This window comes from Amia ocellicauda, chromosome 8 (genome assembly GCF_036373705.1).
Source record: "Amia ocellicauda isolate fAmiCal2 chromosome 8, fAmiCal2.hap1, whole genome shotgun sequence".
Lineage (NCBI taxonomy): Eukaryota > Metazoa > Chordata > Actinopteri > Amiiformes > Amiidae > Amia > Amia ocellicauda.
Genome location: NC_089857.1, coordinates 32,185,267 through 32,197,702, shown reverse-complemented (window position 1 = coordinate 32,197,702; position 12,436 = coordinate 32,185,267). Strand labels below are relative to the sequence as shown.

Here is a 12,436-nt window from a genome sequence, read left to right as displayed (position 1 = left end):
GATCTCAGTCCAATAGAGCACCTTTGGGATGAGCTGGAATGGGAGGTTCACAGCATGAATGTGTGGCAGCATGAACCAAAATCCCTAAGGAATGTTTCCACCACCATACACATGGATGCTGCATTCAATTTATTTTAAATATATATACCGTATATATTTTTGAGTTTATTTTCTATTAATTTATAAACAATTAATCATTCAATTACTTCTCAATTTGAAAAAAATGACTAATTCAGATTTATACATACATTTATAAATCAAAAGTAGCCCCATCTATCACATATTTCACTTGCTAAAATACATTGTAATTCACTTATAAAACTGCAAAGAGCTCCAAATAGCTGCTTGTAGAATGTAATACATTACATTTAGGTAACCAAAGAAAGTAAATTGCTCCTCTTTCCAGAGAGATAGTGTCCTATTAATTATGCATGGCTTAATGTATGTTTTATTCAAGCTTTGTCTTTTTCAAATAGTGGCAGAATGATTTTAATGACACTGACATGGTAATAGTCATAAATTATACTAGCTAACAGGAATGTTAAAATTACATATCTTAGAATTTTTTAAAAACAGATTTCTAAAGTATATATATATATCAATGTCAAAATAAAAACTTCAAAATACAAACAAATAAGCATACCAAAAATACACTTCTAGACAAACACACAAAGGATATAAATAAACATCTGCTGTTTAAACAAGCATTGCCACTCCAAGTGTATTACAGGCCATCTATTGAATAAGATACTAAAGAGAGATCCATTATAAATTGTTGACAGTAATAATCTAATGACACTTTCCCAGGTCAGGGCTGTGACTTGGTACTGTCCACTGAGGTTTTAAAAATCTACTTTATCTTCATTCCGTCTACATAGATTTTATTTTTGAATACTGTCTCCTGCTTCACCTTTAAAGATGCCCCCATGGACTTGCTGTTGCAATAAACACTTAGCTATGTGGAACAATAGTGAATGCAAAGATTGCTGTTGTTGATGTCCATTTACAAGGAAAACGTATCAGTCTTTAATTCATTAAGCTTCATTCAGAAGCTTCTGAATATATCAGACAATATATCCCAGCTGTCAAGACATCACTTTTCTTGTATTTATCTGTTTTGATGAAGTTGCATGGCTGGATGAAACCAGTTGACCACAGTCTTGGAGAAACTAATCATAATAGTAAAATGGATTTTAAATGTTATCTAATGTCCTCCTGCATTTCAGGAAACCAGGATCTGAAACAGGAGTTTAAATTGCAAAGACATAGGGAAAATAAAAATACATTTACAAGGTCTCAATTCAGAATAGATAAAATTGTTCCACATTCACATGATACAAATGATCTTTAGCCAGTCAAACACACAAATAAGGGAGTGGTGAAGTTTAAGCCTTCGATTTAGCTTGTTGTGCTAAATTTATAAAAAGCTCAGGCTGCCATTTTGTGCTCATGTTCCAGATGAAACAAAGTGCATCTCAGTGTTCACAGCGGCTGCCCCTGTGCTGCCAACTCTCTGTTTGAAGATGAAAGGAAAGGCCTTTTTAAAGGACTTTCTGAAGTTGGCCCCCATAAAAGCATACACGATGGGGTTGATAGATGAGTTCGAGTAGGACATGCAGTGAGCCCAAATTTTTATCTTGTAGGTCTCGTAACTCTTTTTGAAACTAGAGTCAAATGCCTGAAAGAGTATGAAGAGTTGAATGGGGCCCCAGCAGATGGTAAACAGCAAGACGATCACCACCACCATCTTTGAAATCTTTGTGCGCATGGCCTCGGAGCGCTCTGCCAAAAGCTGCACCTTCAAAATATGAAGCACGCTGTATTAGTATTCTCAGTCTGAGCACATCTCAAAACTGATGCGATAAACATGCTGTAACAGTGACGTTTCTTCCTGATCCTCATGATAAATACCTGTCATTTTTCTTGCTGTGTTTTGTGTACTGTTGTAGGTTTTGTACAGAAGAACACAAAACAATAAACTGTGTACTTAAAGACAGACAGACAGATAGATAGATAGACAGATAGATTTATAGATCAAATGGTGAGAAACATCTTTAGAGCCCTTTTCACATTAAATGCAACAATGAACAACGAGCAAATCTTACCTGATAGTTGTTATCTGAAGGTTCAACTACTGGTCTGCTCATTCTTTTCAGCATAAATGCATAGCACACACAGATAGTAATGAGGGGCAGAAGATAGACAGCCAAGAAGGTATAGAGAATGAAGGCCTTCTGGTGATACACTGAAGGGAAAGATTCGGTGCAGTAAGTCTGGGGGCCATACCAATAGCCTGAATCCAACTTCTGGTACATAGCTACAGGCACAGACAGGGCAAAGGACCCTAGAGGAAGAAAGGAAGATCGAAGAATAACACTACAATGTGTTTACAATGTAAAATATACGTAGCATTAGTACCCTATGGATTAAGAAAGAGCTTTAATATTAAACAAAGTAAAGGCAAATTCATTAATTTTTAATACAGCCATCACCACTATAGCATTTATATCAATTAATCCTCTGCTAGAATTTCATAATTGTTATGAAGTTGTTACAGATCCAGATACAAGTGCAGAGACAAAATAAAAACAAGTTAATTGATTTTAGGTAGGAGAGCCATAACAATATTTCAAGAGCCTCAAAATTGAGCTTTTGGGAAAAAAAGCATGGTGTCTTTTCAGAAGCATCAGTGCTTGAAAGTTACAACTACATTCACCCTGCACTTATATGTGGATTGAATGTTCAGTGATTGCAGAGCTTGCTTTATGAAAGTGTGCTGTTGTGTTTTGTATTGTTTTCATGATTTTTGGTGCAAATTGTTGTTCTCTTGGAGCAGTGAAGTTTTGATATCTTCACTGATGAGCACATACTATAGTACAAAACTGCTTGAGAATAAATATATACAGTACTGAGCAATAAAATACAATTATTAGCTGTTTTCTGTTAGTAGAACTCATTTACTGCACCACTGATAGCTGTACAGTTATATGAATTAGTTAATCCAGCAAAAATAAATGTTCTTGTTCACAAAGGAGTGAGAGGAGCAGTCCTCACTGATGCTATAAAAATAGTTAGCAATTTTTGATCAGAGTGCAATATCAGATCATTTGAATGGAAATAAATGTATGTTTATGCAAGGTAATTGAGGGGAAAAAACTTGTTAGGAGTAATGTGCAATTAAGATAAGTAATTTAAACGGTAATCGTTTTAGTTTTTAAGTGTTTAATTATGTTTCCTTTCTTATTCCTAATAAATTTAAAATATATCAGTGAAAAAACAAACATTAAATAGCTGAATGGTCACTATAGAATAAAGACATAATTACTAATTATATACAATTTTAATTGGAAAGACAAAATGGCTATTTCAAAACACTTCATGGTCTTAATGGTGCCCTGCCAGACTGTAACATCACTACTCTGAGTTCCTCATTTGTTCCCATTTCCCGTTATGATGTGCACTTCCTGCACAATTTTGCATGATTAACAACCATCCTTTGAACATCTCTTTGAATTGGAGTACATGTCAGTCTTTAAATCTGGACAATGTGGTGGATTGAAAGATAATAAACCATGTTCTATACTTTTAAAATGTGTTCCAATTTTAGAAAAGCATTAGCATGCTTATAAATGATACAAAATTGAACTTCAAAGCATAAGGACAATTTATTTTCATAAAATAGAAGAAATTAGGTTAATTTTCTAAGGGAAGAGTTGGCATAAAACTCCTAAGCACACTTGTAGGAGAAGTTTTTATTTGTCATCTTTATTGATGAAGTAGATTTGCTAGATTGTTATTCATCAGTAATACTGGAATTTTGCTGCATATTCCATATTTGGAGACTAGAGTTCAGGAAAGCTCCTTATAGTTACATGTATTGTACTATAGTATGTGCTCATCATTGAAGGCATCAAAACTATATTTCTCCAAGAGAACAACAATCTCAATGGGATCTAGTGTTTTCATTGACATAGAAATAGTTTTGTATCACAATAAAGACCACACAGCACTATTCTGAACCCACAAAAGTGTTCTTTCTAAACAATGAATTATGCCAAGGTACATCCATGAAGTACAAAATCAAATTATTGGACTTAAAATAAATAACATTATGAAGAAGTGGGGAAATTGCGATCCGCAAAGTACTTATTATATTTAAGGTTTAGGGTGGCAATGCACTGCTGTAGTGTGATTTATATAGACATAATTGAAGCAGTGAAAATGTTTAAATGCCAATGGACTGGACACATTCACAAGAAGAACAGTTTGTTAAAGAATAGTTTGTAATCAAGTAATGCTTAAATGTCATAACAGAAGGTCATTTCACACATTAAGCTTTTTGATTTTGATTGCCTTTCATTTTAAACATCAGTTGAATACAAATTGAGCAGGATATCAAGAGCAGTACCTATCCAGATGCCCACACTGACAGCCATTGCCATCCTGGGAGTGCGATGGCGCAGCGACTGCAGGGGGTAGACTGTGGCATAGCAGCGATCTACGCTCATGGCAGTCAGGGTAATACACGTGGCCTGGGCTGTCACCTGGGTAAGGTAAAGAAACAAATTTGGGCATCAAAGTGAGATCAACAATGAAAATATTTCGATACCCCATGTATTTCCTTGTCCACTATGGTACTCAAAATGTCTCTTGCATGATTCAACATTGACTGTCTTATCACCAAATGAGCCCAATACAGGTGTTTAGCATTTCATTTTAATACTGAAATATATATAATATATAATAAAGATTAAATCCTTTGCTATGGTGAGGAACATAATTTGTTTACGGGCATAAGCTACATGTAATGTCAGTGGTTTCTGGGAGAGTTTTACATGTATGAAACAAGATTAAATGTGATGCTAGTTTTACTTGCAAAAACAGCACGTGTGTCACTTAATTAACCCACATTAATATGAGAGCATCCCCTAGTAAGATAATCACTTAAATTGTCAATAATCATGCTCACAAAAATGCAAATTGCCTTGTTCTTTTTAAATTATGGATTATTAATGTTTTAGTTTAATTCTATACTTTCCACTAAACCATGTTTTGCAACATTTATGATGCCCATGGGTTATGAAAACCCATACAGTCTGTGTATTTCCAATATATTAACATATTTCACATATGTATTTCAAATATTCTACTTTTGAAACTTTGAAGCAATTGATAAGGCTAGCATTTATATACGTAACTGCTCTTCATAAATGTCCACACAAAGGAAAGATATCTATTAAATACAATTATCAATTAAAGATCAATCAAACAATCAAAAGGTTTTCAACAAAAATATAATGCATCATAACATTTCAGTTACAATGTATTTACCCACACAAAAAATACATGAACATATTTTACTGGTCCTTGAGATACATATGTTTTAGTTTCAATAACTGCTGTAAGATTTCAAATAACATCTGAAGGTCAGTCTAGAAATGTCATATGCCTATGACTCTAAGTGTATAACAAATGATGTAACACTATCTATTATAGTATGTCTTGTCAAAGTGATGTTACCATCTATGATGTAACCATATAAACTTTATAAATAATAATAAAACAATACATTAAGCTAAACAACACCTTTCTAACACTATTGTAAGTGTATGCAATAGTCCTATAATGTGCTAGAAATTAATTACATTTTTTCAGGTCCAGGTACCAAGTAAAACTTTAGCATGTTACTAACCTGTTGCAGGTAGTTTACAAGTCTGCACATGAAATCTCCAAACACCCAGCTTGGCAATGGATACAGGGTAGCAGTAAAAGGCACACAGCAAACCAAAAATATGATATCCGTTGTTGCTAAATTTGCTGTTAAAGTATATAAAAAAAGAAAAACATTTATGACAGGAAAATACACATTAATATTAAATACTACTCCAGCTTATATATTTATTTAATTGCATATTGTTTAGTTTTTCTAATGAAAAAACATCTCACCATTAAATATATGGTTAGGTATATCAAATGTATGTAATATTTGTAACTTTAATTAATTTGTATTCCTCTCCCCTCATGACAGAATAATAACCCTCACCCTCTTTATTATTTATAATAAAAACATATACAAATATATATAGAAATAAAGGTCTTTAAATATGCACACAGGTAGACAGTTGGGAATTAATGAATCCCCAGCCTACACTATGGGTATTGAAAAGCAGTCTGAAGCCTGCTGTACACATAGGCAATGCTGTATTGTATTGTATATTAATTTGTTCATTCATCAATTACTTTCTATTTATTATTATCATTATTTTACTACTATTATTTTATTAGTAAAAAACACAGAAACTAATATTCTTCATTGTATTTTTTTAGTATCAGATATATAACACTAGGTATAACACCTGGACCTAATTTGATAGATTGCTGTGTCTGTTACTATATAATGTTTCTCTTTACTCTATCACTTTAATCTTAGCACTATGCAACTTCTTTACAGTTCCTTGGTGACTGTGAGTTACCCTGAACAAAACTGTCAAACATTAATAATAATAATTAATTAATAATAATAATCAGACTGTGGCATTATTATGGCATATTCTAGCTATGGATGATAATAATGAAAGGATTTTCTTTGGGAACTGCATGAGTGTCTACCAGTTGTGCGTCATCACAATGAATCTCACGGCTCGAGTGCTTCCCCAGGCTTAATGCCTTGTTTAAAAATATATATTTTAGCAAATGTTCCTGTTATTGTGGTATATCAGACAATAGACAAATGAATTTAAAAAAATACTATCACTACTTCTGCTACTACTTTCTATTACTTATTATTACTACTGCTACTACCACTAACAAAACTTGTCCTGGATATTTGAGAGATACAGTCATAGGCTGGACCATTTTTAACTTTGGTGGGCTGCTCGACTCCTGTGTGGGCCAGTCGTCCCGGGTGGATTTCTGGACTGCAATTCACCGGCTACCCCCTCCCCTTCCCCCAGTCCGTACTTTGCCAGCACCATCCATCCTGGACCGCACTTCCACAGTACACCCCCCCACCCCTGGGCCAGCAGCCACCACACGAGTCCAGGGCTGTTTTTTGGTCCCAGTCCGCCCCTGGATCCAGTAATGGGATGTGCTGCATTCCACCTTACCTATGTAAAAGTTGGTGACCGTCCTCATCTGTCGGTGTTTGGTAACCACGTAGATGACCAAAGAGTTTCCCACCAGCCCCACCAACATGATGAGGGCAAAGAAGAGAGGAACCAGCCAGGCATCTACCAGGAGCGGAGGGCTCTGATACCCACTGAAAGCTGACCCATTGCACCCTGAGCCCTGTTCAGGGGTGGCTCCTTTTCCTTCCAAAGGCAAGCTCGGGTCGGTGCCACTGGAGCAGAAGGCTATTCCACTGTCATCCGACGAGTTCATTATTTCCCAAGTCGTGTCCACCGTGGTATCCATTCAGTTTTGCTCCTTGGAGTCTCCTCAGTCAGATTTTAGAATAAAGCCATCCATTTTATACAGCATAGTCAGCAGCAAAAAGTATAAAGCTGTATTTTTAACATTTAAGTGTGACCTTATCTTGATGCACCAAAATCTTTACTAAATAGTAAAACCAGCTTTGTATCCTAGAGAAACTATTACAGTTTGTTTCTGAAATTCAAATGTAGCTTGAATGCTTTGCCTGGTTTCAGGTATCAAACAATTTCAAGCTTCAATTCAGTTTTGTTAAATTGTATGACTTTAAATGACTTCATTGAAAAAGACACTGTAGCTTTTCAAAATTTAGCATCTTCCAAACTCCAGCAGGTTTCTGACTTCCTGACACCTCGGCGCTGATATTTCTTAGGCATGACTCTCCAAAAAGGTGTTTAAGTTTTCTTTTTGATGTGAGATTTATTTCCAGACTTTGGAAGGTCAGAAACATCAGCTGAATCTAAAATAAAAAATGCACTGCATGCAACAGTTTCTTATTCATGACTGTCATCTCACGCTTAAGAGGCAATTTTGCATCCTCTTCACATGGATTTCTCTCCTTGGCTCTTATGCTGAGAATGTGTGAAGATGAATACAAGTCCAGGCATTGACTATGCTCTGTAGAAAATGCGGGGAGTGACTGTGGTTGTCAGCCTATAAGAGGCATTACAAGCATAGGGCTACGTTCTTCTCTCTCTCTCTCTCTCTCTCTCTCTCTCTCTCTCTCTCTCTCTCTCTCTCTCTCTCTCTCTCTTAAAGGGACAGATCTGGAATATCTGTCATTTGCCAACTTTAATACTAAAACTTGGTTTGAAGATGTTTGTCACTCTCACAAAGCTTTTAAATGCTTCTTCTGTAAACTGTAAGTCACCCTGGATAAGGGTGAGTATAAATAATAGGAATATTAATAATATTATTAATAATAATAATAATAATAATAATAATAATAATAATAATAATAATAATAATAATAAGATGACATAACTTTGGAGTCCTTAATTGCCTTTCATTTTAAAGTATAAAAGGCTTATAGTGTGTGACTAGCATATTAATACCTTGGACATATCTAATCTTGAACTTATCTATATTGATGTGCATTTCATAATCAACCTTTGATGCTCTATGGATCTGGAAGCATGGAATTCAGTATCTTCGGAAACCAATTATCCGCTTAATTTGTTTAAATTGAAATAGTGGTATTATTTCAGCTTATCTAACACAGTAGTATAATTATTGCCTTAACACAGCCTTGATTGCAGAAATTATTCAAGAGACATTAATTACAGCTGATGCATGCTGCCGCCATGAAACGCTCTATCTTAAGACTGCAGGCTACGAATATTAAAAAATATATTTTAAAAAGGTAAACATTTTTGACCAGCTCTCATCAATGATTCAAGGGTTGATATAATATATGATAAAATGTGTTGGCAGCACTTCAGGAAGGAAAGATGCATAAATCATAACTGGTTGCGTGCCAGTGTGATTTGTTGAATATAATTGCTGGAGGATGCCAGAGTGCCTGTGAGAGTGTTTAGTATTGTCACTGAGAGATGTATCTGTCCTCCCCCAACCATGAAAATTCACCATTATACACTTACGGTTTGAAAGTAATCAAATGGCCTGACAAACCATGCAGGCTGTTCTCTGCTAGGCTGGTGCAGTGCTGTGGTTAGTCACTGGTCAAAAATGATCAGCTTACAAATTGGCAAGTATTAAGGGGTAACGATAATGCCAGAAATTAGTAAATGAAAAAGGCATTCATTATTTTGTTTGGCTTCTCAGTTTTAATGCACATGAGAAAAAATGCTTTCACTTGCCAATAATTCATTTGTATTCCTGAGTCATACTGGTGTGTAGCTGACTTTTACTTATTCTCAGTATGCAAACTTCATAATATATATGGGGTAACAATGTCACCTTAACCTAATGGAAGTTGTAACCTAATGGGATTGTACTGCCTTTTCTATCCACACTGTATTATACACACAGGCATAAGAGGTCTAAAGGCTCTTTCTGTCATAGTGTTGCCAGGTGAACAAAGAGAACATTTTTAATTGCGGAATAATATACTGCAATGATCACTGGTATTGCCATAATTGAATAAACAGTGACATTAATTTACATGCCAGCAAACAGGATAATGATTGCCAACAAGTCAACATGAGATACAGACGTGCTCAAATTTGTTGGTACCCTTACAGCAAATTGAAATAATGCTTCATTCCTCCTGAAAAGTTATGGAATTAAAAGCTATTGCATCATGTATACTTGCATGCCTTTGGTATGTCATAGAATAAAGCAAAGAAGCTGTGAAAAGAGATGAATTATTGCTAATTCTTCAAAGATATTCTAAAATGGCCTGGACACATTTGTTAGTACCGCTTAGAAAAGATAATAATTAATTGGATTATAGTGATATTCCAAATTAGTATAATTAGTATAATTCCTTAATTAGTATAACATGTGTTTCCAATCTTGTAATCAGTCATTCAGCCTATTTAAATGGAGGAAAGTAGTCACTGTGCTGTTTGGTATCATTGTGTGCACCACACTGAACATGGACCAGAGAAAGCAAAGGAGAGAGTTGTCTGAGGAGATCAGAAAGAAAATAAAAGACAAGCATGGTAAAGGTAAAAGCTACAAGACCATCTCCAAGCAGCTTGATGTTCCTGTGACAATAGTTGCAAATATTAAGAAGTTCAAGGTCCATGGAACTGTGGCCCCCTCCCTGGGGGTGGCCACAGGAGGAAAATCAACCCCAGATTGAACAGAAGGATAGTGCGAATGGCAGAAAAAGAACCAAGGATAACTGCCAAAGAGATACAAGCTGAACTCCAAGGTGAAGGTACGTCAGTTTCTGATCGCACCATCCGTCGCTTTTTGAGCCAATGTGGCCTCCATGGAAGAAGACCCAGGAGGATTCCACTTTTGAAAGAAAAACACAAAAAAGGCAGAATGAAATTTGCTAAAATGCATATTGACAAGCCACAATCCTTCTGGGAGAATGGAATAGTCAAAACTGGAGCTTTTTGGCAACACATCAGCTCTATGTTCGCAGATGAAAAAATGAAGCTTTCAAAGAAAAGAACACCATACCTACAGTGAAACATGGAGGAGGCTCGGTTATGTTTTGGGGCTGCTTTGCTGAGCCTGCCAGAGGGTGCCTTGAATCTGTGCAGGGCACAATGAAATCTCAAGACTATCAAGGCATTCTGGAGCAAAACGCACTGCCCAATGTCAGAAAGCTCTCTCTCAGTCGCAGGTCATGGGTTCTCCAACAGGATAATGACCCAAAACACTCAGCTAAAAGCACCCAAGAATGGACAAGAACAAAACATCGGACTGTTCTGAATTGGCCTTCTATGAGTCCTGATCTGAATCCTATCGAACATCTATGGAAAGATGAAATTTGCAGTCTGGAGAAGGCACCCATCAAACTTGAGACAGCTGGAGCAGTTTGCTCAGGAAGAGTGGGCCAAACTACCTGTTAACAGGTGCAGAAGTCTCATTGAGAGCTACAGAAAACATTTGATTTCAGTGATTGCCTCCCATCATTTTTGTCCATGCCATTTTCATTTGTTTTATTATTTACAATATGTTGGAAAAACAAAGTCTGATTTCTATTAAATATGGAATAAACCATGGTGGATGCCGATTACTTATGTCAGTTTCAAGTTATTTCGGAGGAAATTGTGCATTCTTCGTTTTTTGTGGAGGGGTACCAACAAATTTGAGCACGTCTGTATAGATTTATTTAATATATTTTTTGTAAAATACAGTTTTACAAAAAACATTTCTGAATCGAGGGAATCATTTTACAGCTGTATAATTATAATATAACTGATGCGTCAATCATTTGATTCTTAATGAACAGGGTGTGAAAATTGTGTACTGCTGCTTTATAGAAATTAGTGGAGAGTCAGACGATTGTTTACACACCCCCTGCTTTAACTCCGTTCAATCAGCTGGAATCAATTGGAAGATTTGTCTTGGCAAATTTTGAAAATGATTGAAAATGAAGTGTAAATAATGATGCTGTTGTGTAATGAACAACAATTTTTCAAGCAAACAAATCCCTGAAGAATAATGATGTAAATGAAAGGTGTGGGTGTGGGATACAAAAAGAGACAGTAGAAGGAAATTGATTAGTTTGAGCTCAAACAAGAGTGTCTAATGTCAGTGCATGGGTGGCAATAGGCTGGACTCGTATCCAGAAGAATGGGTCATTGCTGGACCAAAGGGCTACTGGGCTGAACTGCTAATGACAACGGTCTGTTGTTGTTAACCATGGTAAGCATTGTGTGATCTTAGGATATAAATGATCCTGTATGAATATCCTCCCTTTAGTGTGTTTGTGTGCATTTAAATGTCAACAAGCTACTTTGGTATTTTCTGAGGGTGGATTTCTACAGGTATAATGCTATTGCCCTATGAGAATCTGTTCTCCATAGATCAAACACTGGGAGGGTCACTGTTGTTATTATTATTATTATTATTATTATTATTTATTTATTTATTTATTTATTTATATTTTATTTATTCATTTCTTAGCAGACACCCTTATCCAGAGCAACTTACAAAATATCACACTGTTCACTGTCTGTGCATTTTTGAAACTAAGTATAACCGTAGAGACTGCAATAAAGTCAAGGTGCTGGATTTTGAACAGTAGTCTATCTCTGATCATTTCTGGTATATTTAATGTCTTAATATCACAATGTATTCAAATTCTTTTCATATAGTTGTGTGATTGAATGGGTTCCTTCATTCACAATTACAGAGAAAAGCTCTTTGCGAATGCCTTGGATCAGCTTCTGATGAACATTGGACCTGCTAACTGATTTCCTAAGTGGCAAGTATTTTATTTAGTGAAGTCTATTATCTTCATGTGTGGCTCACCCCCAAATGATCCACTGTAAGAATGCTGCAATGGCAAGCAATGTGTGCCAGCTTTCATTTCCATATAATTAAATGGAATTTTCAACAAATCCTTGCTTAAATCCCA

General features: G+C 35.6%; 1 protein-coding gene across 1 annotated transcript; it reads right to left on the bottom strand.

The window, feature by feature from the left end:
* Positions 1 to 253: 253 nt before the first annotated feature.
* Positions 254 to 8,088, bottom strand: kiss1rb (KISS1 receptor b). The gene is made up of 5 exons (XM_066711063.1): positions 7,107 to 8,088; positions 5,693 to 5,817; positions 4,409 to 4,544; positions 2,106 to 2,344; positions 254 to 1,798 (listed from the first exon to the last, which is right to left on the bottom strand). Exons 1-5 carry the CDS (start codon positions 7,411 to 7,413, stop codon positions 1,448 to 1,450), a joined length of 1,158 nt encoding a protein of 385 aa, XP_066567160.1. The 5' UTR covers positions 7,414 to 8,088; the 3' UTR covers positions 254 to 1,447.
* Between the last annotated feature and the right edge of the window lie 4,348 nt (positions 8,089 to 12,436).

What these genes read in the sequence shown, in the direction of transcription:
- kiss1rb (XM_066711063.1), bottom strand. Translation starts at nt 7,413, where the DNA reads ATGGATACCACGGTGGACACGACTTGGGAAATAATGAACTCGTCGGAT. An exon ending in CAGTGTGGGCATCTGGATAG is followed by an intron (nt 2,345 to 4,408) that starts GTACTGCTCTTG and finishes TTCTTCCTCTAG; the next exon opens with GGTCCTTTGCCCTGTCTGTG. An exon ending in CTTCAGATAACAACTATCAG is followed by an intron (nt 1,799 to 2,105) that starts GTAAGATTTGCT and finishes CATATTTTGAAG; the next exon opens with GTGCAGCTTTTGGCAGAGCG.